The following is a 22,814-nucleotide window of genomic DNA, read 5'->3' as shown; positions in this document are numbered from 1 at the left end:
TCTACAGATTTTCTATGGGATTAAGGTCTGGAGACTGGCTAGGCCACTCCAGGACCTTAATGTGCTTCTTCTTGAGCCACTCCTTTGTTGCCTTGGCTGTGTGTTTTGGGTCATTGTCATTATGGAATACCCATCCATGACCCATTTTCAATGCCCTGGCTGAGGGAAGGCGGTTCTCACCCAATATTTAACGGTACAAGGCCCCGTCCATCATCTCTTTGATGCGGTGAAGTTGTCCTGTCCCCTTAGCAGAAAAACACCCCCAAAGCATAATGTTTCCACCTCCATGTTTGATGGTGTTCTTGGTGGTCATAGGCATCATTCCTCCTCCAAACACGGTGAGTTAAGTTGATGCCAAAGAGCTCCACTTTTCACCCAGTTGTCCTCTGAATCATTCAGATGTTCATTGGCAGACTTCAGATGGGCATGTATATGTGCTTTCTTGAGCAGGGGGACCTTGCGGGCGCTGCAGGATTTCAGTCCTTCATGGCATAGTGTGTTACCAATTGAGATCTTGCATGGAGCCCCAGGCCGAGGGAGATTGAGAGTTATTTTGTGTTTCTTCCATTTGCGAATAATTGCACCAACTGTTGTCACCTTCTCACCCAGCTGCTTGGCGATGGTCTTGGTCCATTTCCAGCCTTGTGTAGGTCTACAAACTTGTCCCTGACATCCTTGGAGAACTCTTTGGTCTTGGCCAGGGTGGAGAGTTTGGAATCTGATTGATTGCTTCTGTGGACAGGTGTCTTTTATACAGGTAACAAACTGAGATTAGGAGCACTCCCTTTAAGAGTGTGCTCCTAATCTCATCTCGTTACCTGTATAAAAGACACCTGGGAGCCAGAAATCTTTCTGATTGAGAGGGGTACAAATACTTATTTTCCCCATTAAAATGCAAATCAATATATAACATTTTTGACATGCGTTTTTCTGGATTTTGTTGTTATTCTGTCTCTCACTGTTCAAATAAACCTACCATTAAAATTATAGACTGATAATTTCTTTGTCAGTGTGCAAACGTACAAAATCAGCAGGGGATCAAATACTTTTTTCCCTCACTGTACCTATCTATTCCACCCTTACACTGTATTACTATGTATTCCAATGTTATTTGATTCATTGCAGCTTCCAGCAAGATGGAGCTGAAGCGTAAACTGATCCAGGACCAGCAGGAGCAGATCCAGAGCCTGAAGAGCAGCATGAACGAGACCCGGGCGGAGAAGCTGCAGATCTCCAGTAACATGCAGAAGCAGCAGCAGCTGGAGGAGCAGTGTGTGGAGTTCACCACTGAGATTCAGGCTCTGCACAGAGAGATCAAGGTAAAACTCCACTCAGAGCAGTGACCTGTCTGAGGGAACTATCTGGAATCATACTTAATTGGTAGAACTGTCTAGCAGCAGGTGGTTTGACGGTTATAACATGTTTTCTTCTGTATTGGCTGTGATGTTTTGTAGTCTTAGTAATAAGAGAAGGTCATGGTGTAACCTTGATACACTGATAAAGCGATATCTCCTCCCTGTGTTCAGGAAGCTAAGGAGCAGGTGTCCCCTCTGGCCACCACCCTGGAGAAGCTGCAGCAGGAGAGGCTGGATTTGATGGAGCGCAGGAAGCAGAGGCAGGAGGAGGGACAAGAGAAGGTACCACCACCTCTTTCTCGTTTGAATTATTTAACTGTCCAACATTTCTTGCTAATACTTTCAAAGTGCTAATGGAGGACTGCATATTAAGTCTGATAAGTGTTTCTCCAGTCACTTCATGTCTCTCGCCTACTAACCTCGTCCCCAGGCTATTGCGCATATAAGCCCGGTACATCAACGATTCAAAGTTGGCCATAGTGAGTGTGACCATAGTGAACAAAGTATGTTATTTAATTTGAGTGACATCGCACAACTGCGAGGCATGCCGCTGTACTTGTGGTGTGCTCGCGTATGGGGAGGGTTAGGGGGGAGGTGTTGTGGGAGATGATTGGTTGGTAGATTAAACTAATGCCTATGCGGCAGGAATTTTTCCCGGTATTTCTCTATTGGCTAACAAAGGCCAAGTTTGACGTGTTGGTCCACCAGACTCTTCACACTCTTCACGGAAGTGTCTGGGAACAGGTTTAATTGCATACCATGTCTCAATCATGCCGAGATGGTTATTATTTATTTCAAAGTAGCACTTCTAACCACCTGTTCATTCCCTCCATCCCAGATAAATAGCATCAAAGACAAAGTTAAAAGCATGGCCGCCTTTGAAAGAGAGATTACCGGATACACAGAAGAGGGCAAGGATGATTACAAAGAGGTAATAATTGGTTTGGTTTTGTTCCTTATCCTGTCAATAAGCATTGTCTCAATTTCTTTTGACACATTTTGTCATGCGTTTCTTTTGAAGCAAAAAGAGGGGGAGCTCCGAGAGACCAACACTCAGGTCCATGAGGCAGAGAAGCAACGGGAGAAGATTAACAAAGACAGTGGAAACATCAGGCAAGACATAGACACTCAGAAGGTGAGCTCAGATGGCATATATCTTTTCCCTAATTATGTCTGTCTCTCCTTTTTCTCCCCCATTCAGTAAGTTACCAGTGTGCTTTTATGAAGGAGCAAAGAAAACAGGTGGTAGTGTTGGGTGAAATCTGTGAACTTGAGATCTGGGTGACCGTGTGATATCATTGAAGGTCCAAGAGCGTTGGCTGCAGGACAACCTGACGTTGAGGAAGCGCATCGAGGAGCTGAAGGACGTGACCAAAAAACGAGAGGCTGTGGCGAAGGATATGGGGAACATGCAGGTCCTGCAGCTACGCAAGTAAGAACGCCTCCTTGACCATGCTCCCCTGCACCCGGGAGTGGTCCCAAAACGCAACATGTTCAAACCCACGTATGCTTCTGATGCTAATCCGTGCCTCCCAGGTTCCATAAGATAATATGGAATTGATTGTATTATACCTGCCTGAATTTTGAACTAATAATCAGATGCTGGAATTTGGAATTACGTCTTAAAAAATTCATGTTGGTGGTGTCGGTTCATATGACCTAGTCGTTCTGGGTGGAGATGCAACCCTTGTAGGACTCCTGTTACAAAGTGACCCATCTGAAATACCTCCAGAATATACCCTAGGCCAACACATAAGGCTGTAAGTGTGCCTTTTTCCCTGGTTACTAGTGAGCATAGGGAGTCAGAGAGGTGGTGGTGTCAGCTCATACAAACTTTTTTACACAGTATCTCTTTGGAGACACCAGTCCCTTTTAGAGGTCGACCGATTAATCGGGAATGGCCGATTTAATTAAGGCCGAAGTTTTAAAACAATCGGTAATCAGCATTTTTGGACACAGATAATGGCCGATTACATTGCACTCCACGAGGAGACTGCGTGGCAGGCTGGCTACCTGTTATGCGAGGGCAGCAAGGAACCTTTTACTGTTGTTTTATCTCTTTACTTACCTACACACACTTTTTTTTCCCTCCGCATTATTGGTTAGAGCCTGTAAGTAAGCATTTCACTGTAAGGTCTGCTATACCTGTTGTATTCTGCGCACATGACAAACTTTTATTTGATTTGAGCCAAGGTAAGTTGCTAGCTAGCATTGATTGATTTTTTATAAGTTTAATCTTAACATAATCACTAGTTAACTACACATGGTTTATGACATTACTAGTTTATCTAGCTTGCCCTGCGTTGCATATTGTTGCGGTTCCTGTTAATTTATCATCGAATCACAGCCTACTTCACCAAACGGGTGATTTAACAAGCGCATTCACGAAAAAAGCACTGTCGCTGCACCAATGTGTACCTAACCATAAACATCAATGCCTTTCTTAAAATCAATACACAAGTATATATTTTTAAACCTGTATATTTAGTTAATATTGCCTGCTAACATGAATTTATTTTAACTAGGGAAATTGTCACTTCTCTTGCGTTCTGTTCAAGCAGAGTCAGGGTATATGCAGCAGTTTGAGCCGCCTGGCTCGTTGCGAACTGTATGAAGACCATTTCTTTCTAACAAAGACCATAATTTATTTGCCAGAATTGTACATAATTATGACATAACATTGAAGGTTGTGCAATGTAACAGCACTATTTAGACTTAGGGATGCCACCCGTTAGAGAAAATACGGTTCCGTATTGCACTGAAATAATAAATGTTTTGTTTTTTCGAAATTATAGTTTCCGGATTTGACCATATTAATGACCTACGGCTCGTATTTCTGTGTTTTATTAGATTATAATTAAGTCTTGATTTGATAGAGCGGTCCGACTGAGCAGTGGTAAGCAGCAGCAGGCTCATAAGCATTCATTCAAACAGCACTTTCCTGCATTTGCCAACAGCTCTTCGCTGTGCTTCAAGCATTGCGCTGTTTATGACTTCAAACCTATCAACCCCCGAGATTAGGCTGGCAATACTAGAGTGCCTATAGGAACATCCAAGTCAAAGGTATATGAAATACAAATGGTATAGAGAGAGTCCTATAATTCCTAGAATAATTACAACCTAAAACTTCTTACCTGGGAATATTGAAGACTCATGTTAAAAGGAACCACCAGCTTTCATATGTTCTGTGCATGGAACTTAAAAGTTTGCTTTTTTACATGGCAAATATTGCACTTTTACTTTCTTGTCCAACACTGTTTTTGCATTATTTAAGCCAATTATTTGAGACTAAATTGATTTTATTGGTGTATTACATTAAGTTAAAATAAGTGTTAATTCAGTATTGTTGTAATTGTCATTATTACAAATATATAAAAAATCTGCCGATTTAATCGGTATCGGCTTTTTTTGGGGGTCCTCCAATAATCGGTATCGTAACGACGTTGAAAAATCATCATTGGTCGACCTCTAGTCCCTTTTATCACTGTAACATGAAATGTGTGAGAAATATCTCTGAGTACTCTGTCCCTCTCCCCTGGTTCTCAGTGAGCGCAGGGAGTCTGAGCAGCGCGTGGACGACCTGAAGAAGAACCGCAGTGTATCATTGGGCCGACAGAAGGGCTTCGAGGAGGAGATCATCCGCTTCCGCAAGGAGCTCCGCGAGGACCAGTACGGCAAGGCTGACGAACGCTTTCGGGACAGGATGATCGTCATGAGGACCACAGAGCTGGCCAACAAGGACCTGGACATCTACTACAAGGCCCTAGACCAGTGAGTTGTTGACGGGGATGGGTAGGGAGGAGGGTGGTTCGGTGGTGGTGATAGGTCCATTTCCTTTAAGACTCATGGTTGTAGAGGCGGTCATGTGTGTTTGACTTACAGGGTGTGTAACCATACCAGTTCCTCTGATCATATACAGTTCCAGTTAAAAGTTTGGACATGGGGCCTCCCGGGTGGCGCAGTGGTTAAGGGCGCTGTACTGCAGCGCCAGCTGTGCCACCAGAGACTCTGGTTTCGCGCCCAGGCTCTGTCGTAACCGGCCGCGACCAGGAGGTCCGTGGGGCGACGCACAATTAGCCTAGCGTCATCCGGGTTAGGGAGGGGTTGGCCGGTAGGGATATCCTTGTCTCATCGCGTACCAGCAACTCCTGTGGCGGGCCGGGCGCAGTGCGCGCTAACGAAGGTTGCCAGGTGCACAGTGTTTCCTCCGACACATTGATGCGGCTGGCTTCCGGGTTGGATGCGCGCTGTGTTAAGAAGTGCGGCTTGGTTGGGTTGTGTATCGGAGGACGCATGACTTTCAACCTTCATCTCTCCCGAGCCCGTATGGGAGTTGTAGCGATGAGACAAGATAGTAGCTACTAAACAATTGGATACCACGAAAATGGGGTAAAATTCAAACAAACAAAAACATATTGGACACACCTACTACATTGTAGAATAATAGTGAAGACCACAAAACTATAAAATAACATATATGGAATCTTGTTGTAACCAAAAAAGTCTTAAACAAATCTAAATATATATTTTAGGTTCTTCAAAGTAGCCACCCTTTGTCTTGATAACAGCTTTGCACACTCTTGGCATTCTCTCAACCAACTTCACCTGGAATACTTTTCCAACAATATTGGAGTTCCTACATATGCTCAGCACTTGTTGGCTGCTTTTCCTTCACTCCAACTCATCCCAATCCTTCGCAATTGGGTTGAGGTAGGGTACTTGTGGATGCCAGGTCATCTGATTCAGCACTCCATCACTCTCCTTAGTCAAATAGCCCTTACACAGCCTGGAGGTGTGTCGGCCGACACAGCTTGGGTTATTGTCCTGTTGAAAAACAAATGATAGTCCCACTAAGCGCAAACCAGATGGTATGGCGTATACCTGCAGAATGATGTGGTAGCCATGCAGGTTAAGTGTGTCTTGAATTCGAAATAAATCAGACTGTCACAATCAAAGCACCTCCACACATCACATCTCCTCCATTTTTCACAGTGGGAACCACACATGCGGAGATCATCTATTCACTTACTCTGCGTCTCATGAAGACATGGTGGTTGGAACCAAACATCTCCAATTTGGACTCATCAGACCAAAAGACAGATTTCCATCAGTCTAATGTCAATTGCTTGTGTTTCTTGGCCCAAGGAAGTCTCTTCTTATTATTGGTGTCCTTTAGTAGTGGTTTCTTTGCAACAATTTGGTCATTCACTCGGTCTCCTCTGAACAGTTGATGTTGAGATGTCTGTTACTTGAACTTTGACTATTTATTTGGGCTGCAATCTGATGTGCAGTTAACTCTAACATATTGGCTGCAGCAGAGGTAACTCGGGGTCATTCTTTCCTGTGGCGGTCCTCATAAGAGCCAGTTTTATCATAGGGCTTTTTGTTTGAGACTTTCAAAGTTCTTGACATTTTTCAGATTGACTAACCTTAATGTCTTGAAGTAATGGACTATTGTTTCTCTTTGCTTGTTTGAGCTGTTCTTGCACTAATATGGGCTTGGTCAGTTACCAAATTGGGCTATCTTCTGAATACCACCACCCCTACCTTGTCACAACACAACTGATTGGCTCAAACGTATTAAGAAGGAAAGAAATTCCACAAATTAACAAGGCACACTTGTTAATTGAAATGCATTCCAGGTGACTACCTCATGAAGCTGGTTTAGAGAATGCCAAGAGTGTGCAAAACTGTAGACAAGGGTGGCTACTTTGAAGAATCACAAATATAAAATATTATTTGATTTGTTTAACACTTTTTTAGGTTACTACATGATTCCATGTGTACAATGTAGAAAATAGTTATATATATATATATATATATATATATATATATATATATATATATATATATATATATATATATATAATTAAATTAAATCCTGGAATGAGTAGGTGTGTCCAACACTTGGTAACCACTTTTTTTTTTTTTTTTTTTTTTTTGTAACAGTATTTTTATTGGAATTTCACAATTTTCACCCATATTAAGAGATACAACAACAGAGACAAAGCACACAAAAACAGCACTCACTTACGCATATATATATATATATATATATATATATATATATATATATATATATATATATATATATATATATATATATACACACACGCATACATACACACATACCACACACACATACATACGTACACCATTTTCCTCTTCCCGCTCGGTGCTTCTCTCACCCCATCCCCATCATTGCGTCTCTCAATACATACATTTTAAACAAACTTACAAACAGAAATTAAACAAAAAAGCTCAGTTTAAACCAAGAGGTTAGGTTCCACACAAAACGTACAGTGTAGTTCTGAAATACATAGATCCCCGCCATTCTAAGAGAATCCTTGCAGCATAATAGCTGATACCTCAGGTTCTAGGTCATTTAGATAAGGTTCCCATACTTTGTAGAATGGTCTGTTTTAGAATGCAATGTACATGTCAGATATTCCAGAGGCACCCATTCAAATAGTATCTTATGCCAATCTTTAATAGAAGGAACCTCATCACTAATCCACTGTAAAAGGATGTTTTTCCTCGCTGCGAAGGTAAGGATGTTGTAAAGCCTCCTTTAACCCACAGAAGTAACATGCCTACTAGGGAGACCTAACAGTAAAGAAACTAGGTCCAATTCTAGATCAACCCCTAGGATCTTTTCAATTTCTTACAGAACACCAGACCAGTATCTTTGTATTTTGGTACATGACCATAAACAATGTGTTAGGGTGCCTGTATCAGTTTTGCATTTAAGACACTGAGGGGAGGAGGAAGTGGGGCTAAAAGCATGTCTGCGATTTGGGGATATATGCAATCTGTGTATTATTCTTAATTGGATTGCTCTAGTACGATTACATATAGATATTGTTTTTGCATATCCAAATGTCCTCCCACATCTCTTCGTCAATAGTAACAGACAATTCTTTCTCCCACACTTGTTTCACCCACTGTGTGTTGACAGCAGAAAAGGACCTTAAAGTATCATAAAACAGACTTACAGACATTTTCCTTTGTGGGAAAAAAAGCATTCTTTCAATGACAGACACATCAGGGTTACCAATTAAGGTGGTGCTCTTCAGAATATAATGTCTTACTTGTAGGAAGCGGAAAAAGTCCTGCTTTGGGAGTCGATATTTCTCGACCATCTGCTCAAATGACAATAAAATCTTATCAGCAAATAAGTAATTTAGCCTGCGTATGCCCTTATTAAGCCAAAAATTAAAGCCAGCATCCAGCAATCCTGGACTGAAATCTGGGTTGTTAAGAATTGGGGTAAGAGCAGAGGTTAGTTTGGACCTTCCCAGGAAGCATGGAACTGACCTCCTTTGAGTGTGTTAAGTGTAACGGGATTATTGCAGTGATCTTCTACAGACTTGAAACTTCTGAAAAATAAAATATGCTGTAAGGGGTATTTTGAAAGAGAAGTCACAATGTCTAACCAAATAGAGGAGTCATCATTTGTGATCCAGTCAGAAATATAACAAAGGTGGGCACACCATTGATAGAACCTGATATTGGGCAGGTCCAAGCCGCCCATAGAACTTGGCAGCTGCAATATTGCCATCTTAAGTCTTGGCTTGCGTTTACTCCATATAAAGGAACTTAGCCATCCATTTACATCCTTTATTACCTTATTGGAGAGTAATACTGGGATAATTTGGATTGGGTAAAGTAGTCTAGGTAAAATGTTCATTTTCAAGAGGGATATTCTACCCAACCAAGAAATCGGGAGAGAGTTCCAGCGCTCCAGATCCTGTCTTATCGTATCAAACAAGGAAACAAAATTGGCTTTGTACATTTGCTGGAATTTAGGAGTTAGAAATATACCCAGATACGTGAAACCTGAGGGAGACCATTTAAAAGGGAAGGGGGGAGAAGTATTAGGTACAGATTGTAGGCTACCAAGTGGCATAGCCTCTGACTTAGTTAGGTTATTGTAGCCTGAGAATTCGCTGAATAATATTAATAAGAGATGTAATTAAAGTCTCGGGACTAGAGATGAATATCAGGACATCATCAGCATACAAGCTTATTTTATGGTGAACATCACCAATGAGCAGCCCCTGTATAGCCGGCGTTACCCTGATGGCCTCGGCCAGTGGTTCCATAATGAGTGCAAAGAGGAGGGGGGATAAAGGACAGCCCTGTCTGGTACCTCTGTGTATAGAGAAGCTATTTGACCGTAGCCCATTAGTAAGGACAGCAGCCTGAGGATCATCATATAAAACTTTCACCCATTTTATAAAGTTGTCCCCTAGACCAAATTTATTTAGAGCAAATAATAGGTAAGACCACTCCACACGATCAAAAGCTTTCTCAGCATCTAGGGAGAGCACAAGACCATCCATAGCACTTTGTTAGTAGGCTTGAATTACATTAAGAAGCCGCCTGACATTGTTGCATGACTTACGACCCTTAATGAAGCCAGTTTGGTCTCCTTTCACAATTAGTGGCAGTGAGTCCTCTAATCTTGTGGCTAGAATTTTAGAAAGCAATTTTCTATCCACATTCAGAAGGGAAATTGGTCTGTACGAGGAACAAGACTCTGGACATTTTCCCTTTTTGAGAATAAGTGAAATGTTGGCTTCTCTCAGCGTTTGACGGAGCTGGTCATTTGAAAATGAGTGGTTAAACATATCACGCAATGGCTCAAGGATCAGGCCATGGAACTCTTTATAGAACTCACTACAAAACCCGTCTGGTCCTAGGGCCTTACCATTTTGCAGATTCTTAATTGCGAACATTATCTCTTCCTCGGTAATAGGGGCATTAAGGAGAGACCTCTGTTCTTCGCAGATAGTAGGGAGCTCAATCTTACAAAATAAGTTCTCCATTAATTTGGGTGCATCCTTTGGCAGTTCTGAGGCAGAAATGTTTGTATAACATTTCTTAAATGAGTCACTTATCAATTTATTTTCATATAAATGAATACCATTAGAATCAGTAATAGTAGCAATTGGCTTATCGCCATATTCATATAGCTTTTGCCTGACAAATCTCATTTTCTTTTCAGTGTCCTGTGTTAGGAGAGAGTCTAACGTTGATCTAATGACTGATATTTGCTTTAATAGGGCAGGACTGGGAGTTTTAATGTAGTCCTTCTCTTTAGTTCCTAATTCACCCTCTAACATGTTTTGCTTTTCACGCTTTTTCCGTCTCTTAGTAGCTGTGTATGACATAATCAGACCCCTGGCATACGCTTTACAGGTCTCCCAAAGGAGCGAGTGGTTATCTGTTGATTGAGAGTTAATAGAGAAAAATGCTTTAAACTCTGTAATAAAATATGATGTGAATGTATGGTCTTTAAGAATGGTTGTATTCAACCTCCAATGTCTTGACCGATTGAATGCCCCGTTGATTTTTGTGTCCAGGATCACCTCAGCATGATCAGATATGACTATGCTTCCTATCCTAGCGGATATAACAGACTGCAAAGACGTCCTGGGCATAAAAAGTAATCTATTCTAGTCTGACATCCATGAGGTGCAGAGAAAAAAGTGAACTCTCTGTTGGAGGGATGAAAAGCTCTCCAGACATCCGCATACCCCAGATCATCACAGATAGCTTTAAGTGACTTAGCTTGAGGAGAGAGTGAAGCTATACCGCTGGGAAACTTATCAATAAGGGGGTTCAACAAGCAGTTCAAATCTCTTCCAACCACTTCAGTGTCTGAGTTTAATTCTGAAAAGTCTCGAAATACCTTATTGAGGAAATCAGGGGGGTGAGCAGGGGGGGAAGTAAATATTAATTATGAGGATGTTCTGCCCTTGTAAATTACCATACATTTGATCGCTTTGTTATAATTAATCTTTCACACAATTCAAGACCTTAAGTGGTAAGTTATTTTTCACCAGAATTGCTACACCTCTACTTCTGGATGTAAATGATGAGAAACACTTGACCACTTGTTGTAATTTCAGGTGCTCCTTATCCTCCAAATGAGTTTCTTGCAACAGGGCAATATCAATATTTTCTTTTTTCAAAAAAGACAGTACCTTCTTCCTTTTAATGGGGTTATGGCTTCCTCTAATGTTCCATGTACATACAAGCAGTCTGTTACCTGCCATTGTGTCTTGACCATTCAGTATCCAGACTGGATCCTACTGTAAAAGTGGGGTGGTACCTTTTTCCATGTGTTGAACTCTCCTCTATCTCACTGAGCATAAACAAACGATATGAACCCTGAACTCGAACTATACTAAACCCAAAAATTAAACATGTAAAGATCCAAAAGGGGGTTTTCCCACTAGCTAACATGCAGGGGATTTCAACTCTCCAATGTAGACTCTTAAGTCTGCATTGCCTCTCAATAGCCTCATCCTTTATATATATGGAAAGAGTACGTGAGGACTCACGGAGTACATGAGGACTCACCACTGTTTCATGATCAGATTCAACCAAAAATAAACAAAGTTATCCAATGCTGCGGAGGTGCAGTTTAAAGTTATTTACCCGAGAGAGTCAGTAAATGCAGCAGCCTCTTCAGGTGTGTAGAGCTTTTTAGGCGATCCGTTGACCATAATCTTCAATGTGGCCGGGTACAACAGTGCGTAGTCCATCTTCATTCTCCTGAGTCGAGCCTTCGCCTCATCAAACGCTTTGCGTCTTCGTACAACCGCAGTGGAATAATCCTTGAAGAATGAGACCTTTGAACTTTTACGTTGACTACCATCAGAGCCGATGTTTCTAGCCGCGTCCATGACACGCTGCTTGTCGGTGAAGTTGTGGAACTTTATAACACCGGCCGTGGGCGCTGGTTGGGACCGGGTATCGGTGCTTGAGAAGCGATGGGCTCTGTCCAGCTTCACACGACCAGCCTTGGTGTCCATTTGTAGGTAGCCAGGGATCCATTCCTCAAAGAATTTTACTGAACGTGTCCCTTCAGAATTTTCCGGGAGTCCCATAACACGAATATTGCATCTGCGTCCTCGATTATCCAAGTCGTCAATGTGCTCCGCCATTTCGCACACCTGTTTCTCAAGTGCTTTTATCTTAGCGTCCATAAATGTAGTTTAAGTTTCCACTGCAGCAATTCTTCCTTCCGCCTCAACATTTTTCACAACCCTCTGTAGTTCAGCTTAATGGCCTGCTATTGATTCCAAGACCGTTCTTATCTTAACATTCATCACTTTAGTTATCAGTCATCTTTTGAATCACCAGGTCCATTGTGCCTGGATCCGCAATGGTTTTAGCTTCACTAACGTTAGCTAGCTCCTCATGCACATCTACAGGGGTGGTGGTTTTGCTCGAGTTCTCGAGTTTTGAGATTTTTGCGAAATAGCCGTCAAGACTCATTATAGGATAATTTATTTAGCCAATTCTACCACTTTTTCAAGCTAGGAGATTAATGTAAAAATATAAATTTACGAATGCCACGGGAGCTCGCTGAAACAGTGTTCTCTCTACGGCGCCATTTTGTCCCCCCTTGGTAACCACTCTTAAAATCTGATAAAGGAAAAGGTGAACTGCTGTGCGTAATGCTCCTGTTTTCAATAGTTTAGGTGTTGATGCCAGGATATGTGACACTAATCAGGACTCACTAGTCATGCTTATGTGGGTGAATTATCCTACCACAAAATGTACAGAAGATCTTTTGACATTAAGTGAGTCATTACATGAAACTGTTTCTCTGCCCTTCAAGATAAGAATTGAGTTTACAAGTTTTCACTCTTGGATTGTGCAACGGGGATTGTGCAACGGGTAATTAGCCTAGATCAAAGTCTTTGTCCTCAGGCCTGGAGGGAAGCCAAAGTAATTCCGCTACCCAATGGTGGTAAAGAGGTCTTTACTGGTTCTAACATCAGACCTATGAGCTTGCCGCCAGCTCTTAGCAAGCTGTTTGAAAAAATAGTTTCACCAAATACAATGATATTTCTCTGTAAACAAATTAACAGATTTTCAGCATGCTTACAGACAAGGGCACTCAACATGTACTGACTGCACTGACACAAGTGACTGATGATTGGTTGAAAGAAATTGTTAATAAGATTGTGGGAGCTGTACTGTTAGATTTCAGTGCGGCCTTTGATGTTTTTGACCATAACCTGTTGTTGAGAACTTAAGTGCTATGGCTTTTCAACCTCAGCTCTGAATCCACAATATGGCAATCTATCTAATAGAACTCAAAGGGTTTTCTTTAATAGAAGTGGCTCTAATGTCAAACATGTAAAGTGTGGTGTACTGCAGGGCAGCGCTCTAGGCCCTATACTCTTTTCTATTTTTACCAATGACCTGCCACTGGCATTAAACAAAGCATGTGTGTCCATGTATGCTGATGATTCAACCAAATACGCATCAGCAACCACAGTTAAAACCTGTTATGGCAAGGCGTTCCCCGAGGGGAATGCATGGAACTTCCATCTCATTGCTCAAATAAACAGCAAACCTGGTTTCAGAAAACGGATAAAGCAACGCCTCTCCCCTATTTGACCTAGATAGTTCGTAAATGCATTGATTTGTAGGCTGTGTGCCTTTTTAAAAATGTATGTAGTTTTGTCCTTGAGCTGTTCTTGTCTAATGATGTTCTGTATTATGTCATTATGTTTTGTGACCCCAGGGAGAGTAGCTGCTGCTTTTGCAACAGCTAATGGGGATCTTAATAAAATACCAAATACATATCTGCACAATGACAGTAATACAGTGCATTTGGAAAGTATTCAGACCCCTTGACTTTATCCACATTTTGTTACGTTACAGCCTACTAAAATCGATTTAGTTGTGTTTTTTCCCCCCATAATCAATCTACACACAATACCCCAGACTGACATAGCAAAAATAGTTTTTTAGGAATTGTTGCACATTTAAATAAAAAGGATATCGCATTTACACAAGTGTTCAGACCCTTTACTCAGTACTTTGTTGAAGCACCATTTGGTGCTCAAGTTTTTTGGGGGGGTATGACGCTACAAGCTTGGCAAATCTGTATTTGGGGAGTTTCTACCATTCTCTGCAGATCCGCTCAAGCTCTGTCAGGTTGGATGGGGAGAGTCGCTGCACAGCTATTTTCAGGTCTCTGGAGATGTTCGATCGGGTTTAAGTCCAAGCTCTGGCTGGGTCACTCAAGAACATTCAGAGACTTGTCCCGAAGCCACCACTGTGTTGTCTTGGCTGTGTGCTTAGGGTCCTATTGGAGGTGAACCTTCGCCCCAGTCTGAGGTGCTGAGTGCTCTGGAGCAGGTTTTCATCAAGGATCGCTCTCTACTTTGCTTCGTTCATCTTTCCCTCGATCCTGACTAGTCTCCCAGTCCCTGCCACTGAAAAACATCCCCAAAGCATGATGCTGCCACCACCATGCTACCATAAAGGCCTGATTGGTAGAGTGCTGCAGAGATGGTTGTCCTTTTGGAAGGTTTTCACATCTCTGCAGAGGAACTCTGGAGCTCTGTCACAGTGACCATCGGCTTCTTGGTTACCTTGTTCAATCATTTCAAGGATGGTCAGTGGAAACAGGATGCACCTGAGCTCAATTTCGAGTCTCATAACAAAAGGTCTGAATACTTATGTAAATAAGGTATTTCTGTTTTGTTTTTTTGTAAATTTGCAAAAACCTGTTTTTGCTTTGTCATTGTGGGGTATTGTGTGTGTGTGGATGAGGGGGGGGTGTATTTAATACATTTTCGAATAAGGTTGTAACGTAACAACATTTGGAAAAGGGGATGGCAACTGAATACTTTCCGAATACACAGTGCAAGTACAGTGCATATATCAACATTCTATTGCCCTATCGATGGTAGACTGAATGAGTAGCCTGCATAAATGCAGGTCTTGAGAGGAAGTGACAGCTCAACTCTCTCACTGAGATATCATCTTCGTTGGTTTAGTGCCATCAGCAGGCAAGCCAGCAGCACAGCGGTGGTAGGGAGGATCAGCTCTCTGGTTCTTATCATATATCCCATGCAGAGCATACAGTAGAGCCCATGAAATCAGTGTGAGTCAACCCTGTGAGTTTGCATTTAGTTGGAAGTGAATGCATGCCATTGTCTTTTGTCCATGATACTATTTAAATATATATATATACGCTACCGTTCAAAGGTTTGGGGTCACTTTGATATTTCATTGTTTTTGAAAGAAATCTAATTTTTGTCCATTTAAAAATAACATCAAATTGATCAGAAATACAAATGACTATATTTTTATGGAATATCTACAGAGGCCCATTATCAGCAACTATCACTCTGTGTTCCAATTGACTAACCTTAATGAGCCATTTTCTTGTTTGGCCAATTGAACATGAAAAGTAATAGATTGATACGAAGGAGCTCTTGTCCCATTGTGTTACCTAAACCAAGCCCAATGAGCTTCTCATGGTGATGGTAATCACAGCTTTCTAAGAAACGTACAGATATGGTCACATCCTGTAGATTTAATTTAGTAAGCAGAATAATGGTGTCTTTCTGGCCATACCAAATGTCGCCGGGATTTCAAGAGAAACCGTAACGCCTGGTAATCTTTTTTTATTTGCACCCACCTAGAACTGGGTGATACGGACAATAATCCATATCTTGATAAATTGACTGAACTGTCACAAACTAGAAATGAAACGATACGTTTAACATTAATATCCACAACAGTTACTATTTTATAATACCCTTAAATCTACTACTACCACTTTGAAATTTCTAATCCTAATCCTGTTGAAAGGCATCAATGCCAATGTCATCTTATCCAGAGTTTTTGCCCATTTTCAGTTGTACCCACTGTCCTCTTCTACAGAACCATAATGAAGTTTCACAGTATGAAGATGGAGGAGATCAACAAAATCATCCGGGACCTCTGGCGCAGCACATACCGAGGACAAGGTCTCTGAGCGAGTGTGGTTTTAGTTTAAGTGCTCAACTGAAATCATGTGCCTGCGTGGAATATATATTTCATAATGTTATAACTTCAATAAAAGTATCCAATTTATCTCCAACCCCCATCCATCTTGTATCACTTTAGCAGGGTGTAGCAGTATGCTGTTTAACAGGACTGCCCAATAGAAATTGTAACTAACCTGATTCAGTTTGTCAACCAACTCGTTTTTATAATCAGGTGTGCTAGATTAGGAGTGAGAACCTAAAGAGCGGTAGCTCTCCGGGAACAGGGTTGGGCAGCCCTGCTGCATAATGACCACGCTTTGCGGCTGTGTTGTCACCCCATACTGTATCAATTTGTCATGTGATTATCGATTTTTAAGTCTAAATGTTCTTGCTCCCTTGCTCTTCTCCAGACATTGAGTATGTGGAGATCCGCTCTGATGTGGATGAGAATTCTTCCGGGGCGGGAGTGAAGAGGAGGACCTATAACTACCGTGTGGTGATGGTGAAGGGAGACACGGCGCTGGACATGAGGGGTCGCTGCAGTGCCGGCCAGAAGGTGCAGTGCTGGATGCTTTACCTACTTCCTGTTGCTCATCAGATAGCTATAAGAGAGGGCATTATCCCCTTATGGATATAGGGGTGGCAGTGTGTTGGTAAATTTGATGATGACGTGTCCGTGTGCATGTATGTTTAGGTCCTGGCCTCCCTCATCATCCGTCTGGCTCTGGCTGAGACCTTCTGTCTGAACTGTGGCATCCTGGCCCTGGACGAGCCCACAACCAACCTAGACAGGGAGAACATCGAGTCCCTCGCACACGCCCTTGTGGAGTGAGTCCATTTGTCCAATAGCCTGCTACATCTGAATGGCAACATTTCCCTTGCTTTGAGCAAACGTATGCACGCCAAGGAAAGCTCAACTACAGTGAGCTCAAAGTATTGGGACAGTGACACTTTTTTTGATTTGGCTCTGTACTCCAGCACTTTGGATTTGAAATTATATAATGACTGAGGTTACAGTGCGGACTGTCAGCTTTAGTTTGAGGGTACCTTCAGCTTTAGTTTGAGGGTACCTTCAGCTTTAGTTTGAGGGTACTTTCAGCTTTAGTTTGAGGGTACTTTCAGCTTTAGTTTGAGGGTACTTTCATTCATATCGGGTGAACGGATTAGAAATTACAGCAACTTTTTGTACATAGTCCTCTCCCCCATTTTAGGGAATGAAGGTATTAGGACAAATTCACTTCCATATTCCAAGCACACAATGTGACTCTACAAACTTGTTGGATGCATTTGCTGTTTGTGTTTCAGATTATTTTGCACCCAATAGAAATGAATGGTAAAAAAAAAGTTGTTTTGGAGTCACTTTTTTAAATATTTTTAAACCTAGGCAGTTAAGTGGGTTAACTGCCTTGTTCAGGGGCAGAACGACAGATTTTCACCTTATCAGCTCGGGGATTCGAACTTGCAACCTTTCAGTTACTAGTCTAACGCTCTAAACACTAGGCTACCTGCCGCCCCAGGTAGCCTTATTGTGAATAAGAATAGAATATGTTACTAAAAACTTTTAATGTGGATGCTACCATGATTATTGATAGTCCAGAATGAGTGATGAATGAGAAAGTTAGATTCACAAAAATCATATGCCCAGGACATGCTGACCTCTTACCATTACAATAAGGGGGAGGTTTGCATTTTTTTTGGGGGGGGGGGTATGATATTTATGCCTCCAACTTTCTCACTCCTCATTATTCACTGTTCATTCAGGATTGTCTGTAATCATGGTAGTAGCATCCACTTGAATGTAGAAGCATTTAGAAACATATTCTCTTATTTACAATTAAAGTTGACTCAAATGACACATTATTTACCATTCATTTCTATTGGGCACGAAATAGTCTCAAACACAACCAAAACGAGCAGAAAATGCATCCAAGCATTATGTAGTCATTGCGCGCTATGAATATGGGACCAAATGCTTAACTTTTGACTACTTTAATACACATGTAAGTAAATGTGGCCCAATACTTTTGGTCCCCTAAAATGGCAGGACTATGTACAAAAAGTGCTGTCATTTCTAAATGGTTCACCCGATAAGGATGAAAAAAAACCTCAAATTAAAGCTGACAGTCTGTACTTTAACCTCAGTCATTATATAATTTCAAAACAAAATATTTGTCACTGTCCCAATACTTTTGGAGCTCACTGTATCTTCATGTAGAAACATTATGGGATTCTTTCACAATTCCAGATTTCAGCTGTATAGTTCAGCATAGGACACGCACATTAATTCTAGTTGTCATCTAATTTTGCTGGGCCAAGTCCTTTGCAATCTGGAAACGTATCACCCCAGCAATTTTTTTATTATCTCATCTACCGCTGTCCCAAACCTAACCCAGAGTTTGACTGAACTGTCGGATTCAAACCTAACCCAGAGTTTCTAACTGAACTGTCTGTCCCAAACTTAATCCAGGGTTTGACTGAGCTGTCTGATTCAAACCTAACCCATGGTTTCTAACTGAACTCATCACCACTCTGTGCTCCTCCTTGGTGCTGTTGGGAGACTTCAACATACATGTTGACTCTGGCAATGACAGTTTTGCACTGAATTCCTTGTCCTGTTTGACTCCTTTGGCTTGACCCAGCTTATTGACTTTGCACACATAATCGTGGTCACACGCTAGACCTGGTATAGCCCATCGGTATTACCATAGACAACCTGACTGGTTCAGACATTGGGCTCTCTGACCACAAAAGTCATATCTATTGATGTATCTAATATCTATTCCCTCCCCCTCTCTGCAGTTAGCTTACTGTCTTTTCATCATTTCAAATCCAGTCTAGTCTTTGGGGCTCTACCAGCCCTTATATAATGACTCTTCTACACCTCTCAATGACTTGGCCCTCCTAAAGACCAGAGTAGTTTCATTCTAGCGCTCATCCCCCTTGTACAGTGGGTGTTGATTCGTGCAGTGGGTGTTGTCATTGAAGAAAAGTACATTAATAGTATAGGAATACTATTGTACAAATATTTTGACACTACTTTTCTCTGCTCAGAATCATCAAGAGCCGCTCACGCCAGCGCAACTTCCAGCTGCTCATCATCACCCATGACGAGGACTTTGTGGAGCTCATGGGACGCTCCAGCTACGTGGAACACTTCTACCGTATCAGGAAGAACATGGACCAGTGCTCTGAGATCACCAAATGCAGTGTCTCCTCCCTCACCTCCTACCTGCACTGAGTGTCAGACACCATCCAAAGACTTGATTGATACTAGTCTATCAAGGCCATGATTGTTATAATAGGCACATGGCACTACAAATGTTATTTTAAAAAATATATATAAAATGCCTTAGTTGACTCGAGAGCGAATAAAAAGCTGCACTACAGTACTGTATTCCAGTTGGCGTTGGGATCTGTGCCTAAAGAAGACCATAGTAGTTTCTGTTCACGTCCTTTGATTTAGGAGGGATTTCTGTTCTTTGGCAGGATGAAGTTAATTGGTAGATAAGACCTTGAGGCCCCGTCGTTGATTACCACTTTTATCCGGTATTCGGCGAAACGCCTCTGGTCTTGGTGACGCTTGCTAATCAACCACATCTCAATCAAGATATTCATAATGTGTCTCAAACTGTATATTTGAGTCTATCAGCTGACACTGCAATAAAATGTGTGGGGGGAAAATATCCTGGGTCCTGTGTATAAATAATCTGTTCACTGAGTAGTCCTCACATTTGGCATTAAATTATTACCTGCTGCACCTCAACTTCTCTGAAGTACAAGGACTTCTTTAGTACTACTTAGCTTTGGCAAATCAACCCAACCAAAGATGAAGACGGCGATCCTTCTCCTCTCTGTTGCGATGGTGCTATTTGACTCTGGAACTCTGCCTGCCAACGCTGCAGCGCACCGGCAGCATAGAAGTCACAATTCCAATTTAGAGGCAATTATTAGCATGGCAGGACAATACACACACACTCTGTCAGAGGTAAGAGCTGATCAAACAGCTGCAACAAACTTTGGGTTAGCTTGTTGACAATGGCAAAGAGCCACGCTGTTCTTATATTCTATAAGATTCCTCTGCCTTATTGTTTTGACATTTTAAAAGTGTGCAACAAACCTCTCACAGTTGTCTTTTACTCCAGGAACTTCTGGAAACATTACTCATAGATGTAACACATTTGACTGCGACCACCACAAAGTGCAAGGTGATGTGATTAAATGTTCTGCCCCCTTCGACATTTTGGTGTTAATAAGATGTATAATTGACAAATATTTACAGTTGATGTAAAAAAAAAAATATTATGTATGGCGCTTGAATATGTGGAAACTTTCGTTAACGAAACCAATGTTATTTTACAGGAGTTCTTCTGCGAAGCTGAGACAATCTTGGCCTCCGTGAAAAATGACGCGTTTGGTGAGGAGGGAAAGATTGTCCGACATCTGAGGGTTTACAACAAACTTGTAAGTTACTAAAGTGTTCTATTAATAAAGCAGCTCATTGACCTGCAGTGGTTTCTCCCTCTTAAGAAGACGTGACCAAATGAAGGCACATGCGCTGGGTGAGTGAGTCTTTGGTGTTGATGTCTGATGCTCTCTTATTACAGCAGAAGTGCACCGTTGTGAAGAGCCAAGACCAGGTGGAGGGCAACCAGGTAGAGCTGAGGAGACTTCTCCTCGACCTAAAAGAATGTGGCCAAAAAATCAACTCCAAACCATGAGATCTACAACATCTCAACACAATGCTAATCTGCTTATTTATTGTTTGTTGACCGTTTTATTTAAGTTAAAGTGGCGTTAAATGACTTTACCAAGGGAAGTATTTTAATTATATAATGTTAATCTTTTTTATTTTTCTTTTACCTGAGTAGCATATTGATAATCTAATGCACACCTGTTAAATAATATGCATAATTTTATATTACAATATTTGTACTGAAATAAAGGTTTTTCATGACTAAAGTTCAAAGTCTTGTTTTTAACTTACACATTTTCCAGGATTTCCATGAATTGTCAATGGTCAGGTTAGACTGGTCATTAATTTCCACTGAAATGGCAGGGCTGGTGTGAAACAGTAGCTAAATTTACTAACATTTTACTCAACTGTATTCTCATGGCCCTTGAAATCGCCATTACTTTGTGTTTGCTAGCCATGATTTGATGTGAGATGCTCTACATCTATCTGGTGGGACATAATGTAAATGCTGGGAATGAAGAGCTTTTGAAGTGAATGCACTTTGCCACTCCCTTCCTTCCCTGGACAATGATCACTGAATTGATGCAAAGTGAGCTCTGAAGGGAGGCCATACAGTAGAGACAGCAGGAGCTTCACTACTGGCATGCAATCATTCATGTGTTATCTCATTACTACACTGAACAAAAAATATAAATGCCACATGTAAAAGTGTTGGTTTCATGAGCTGAAATAAAATATCCCAGAAATGTTCCATACGCTCAAAAGTTCTCGCAAATGTGAACAAATTTGTTTTCTTCCCTGTTAGTGAGCATTTCTCCTTTGCCAAGATATGCCACACCTGTCAGGTGGATGGACGATCAAGAAACTGATTACACCTCATTACACAGGTGCACCTTGTGCTGTGTACAATAAAATGCCACTCAAATGTGCTGTTTTGTCACACAAACAAAATGCCACAGATGTCTCAAGTTTTGAGGGCGCATGCAATTGGCAGAAATGTCCACCAAAGTTGTTGCCAGGGAATTTAATGTTCATTTCTCTACCGTAAGCTGCCTCCAACCTCGTTTTAGAGAATTTGGCAGTGCATCCAACCGGCCTCACAACCGTGGACTGCGTGTGCGAACGGATTGCTGATGTCAACGTTGTGAACAGCATGCCCAATAGTGGCGGTGGGGTTATGGTATGGGCAGGCATAAGCTACAGACAACGAACACAATTGCACTTTATCAATGGCACTTTGAAAGCACAGAGATACAGTGACAGATCCTGAGACCCATTGTCGTGCCTTTCATCCTCTGCCATCACCTCATGTTTCAGCATGATCTGTACACAATTATTGGAAGCTGAAAATGTCCCAGTTCGTCCATGGCCTACATACTCACCAGACATGTCACCCGTTGAGCATGTGTGGGATGCTCTGGATCGTCATGTATGACAGCGTGTTCCAGTTTCCGCCTATATCCAGCAACTTCGCACGGCCATTGAAGAGGAGTGGGACAACATTCCACAGACCACAATCAACAGCCTGATCAACTTATGTGTCGTGCTGCATGAGGCAAATGGTGGTCACACTAGATACTAACTGGTTTTCTGCTCCGCTCCTACATTTTTTGAAGGTATTTGTGACCAACAGATGCATATCTGTATTCCCAGTCATGTGAAATCCATAGATTAGGGCCTAATGAATTTAAATTGACTGATTTCCTCATATGAGCTGTAACTCAGTGAAATCTTTGAAATTGTTATATGTTGTCACTGCCACTTTTTACAGTGCAACACTGCGGCCTGCTGGTGGTGCTTCTCACTGACCTATGAACTCATTGAGGCGGAGAGAATATGACTATTCATGGCGATACTGAATTATTCAGCTTTGCTTAATATTTCATAATTTGTTAAAGGTAAACATGGGTGAGCTACATTTAGTTTGATATATTCTGGAGTGTTGCGCATCCTTGCTGCCCTTATTTGTAT

At 41.6% G+C, this 22,814-nt stretch overlaps 2 protein-coding genes across 2 annotated transcripts in view; both read left to right on the top strand.

Moving 5' to 3' along the window:
* Window positions 1-19,833, top strand: part of rad50 (RAD50 homolog, double strand break repair protein) — a 43,011-nt gene extending 23,178 nt beyond the window's left edge. Inside the window, exons 17-26 of the mRNA XM_036937789.2 lie at window positions 1,126-1,319; window positions 1,527-1,637; window positions 2,194-2,286; window positions 2,377-2,490; window positions 2,660-2,787; window positions 4,902-5,126; window positions 16,065-16,150; window positions 16,561-16,706; window positions 16,845-16,978; window positions 19,202-19,833. Of these exons, the coding sequence (XP_036793684.2) occupies window positions 1,126-1,319; window positions 1,527-1,637; window positions 2,194-2,286; window positions 2,377-2,490; window positions 2,660-2,787; window positions 4,902-5,126; window positions 16,065-16,150; window positions 16,561-16,706; window positions 16,845-16,978; window positions 19,202-19,388 (1,418 nt within the window). The 3' untranslated portion in view covers window positions 19,389-19,833. The remainder of the gene's footprint in view (window positions 1-1,125; window positions 1,320-1,526; window positions 1,638-2,193; window positions 2,287-2,376; window positions 2,491-2,659; window positions 2,788-4,901; window positions 5,127-16,064; window positions 16,151-16,560; window positions 16,707-16,844; window positions 16,979-19,201) is intronic.
* Window positions 19,834-19,959: 126 nt separating this feature from the next.
* Window positions 19,960-21,109, top strand: il4/13a (interleukin 4/13A). The gene is given in 4 exon segments (NM_001246341.1): window positions 19,960-20,135; window positions 20,293-20,355; window positions 20,510-20,611; window positions 20,755-21,109. Coding segments are annotated over 4 exon segments (438 nt in total). The 5' UTR covers window positions 19,960-19,976; the 3' UTR covers window positions 20,869-21,109.
* Window positions 21,110-22,814: the final 1,705 nt, after the last annotated feature.

This window comes from Oncorhynchus mykiss, chromosome 12 (genome assembly GCF_057628025.1).
Source record: "Oncorhynchus mykiss isolate SJ-2025 chromosome 12, ASM5762802v1, whole genome shotgun sequence".
In the NCBI taxonomy this organism is placed as follows: Eukaryota; Metazoa; Chordata; class Actinopteri; order Salmoniformes; family Salmonidae; genus Oncorhynchus; species Oncorhynchus mykiss.
The sequence above is the reverse complement of the archived record's forward strand: the minus strand, read 5'-3'. Positions and strand labels throughout refer to the sequence as shown.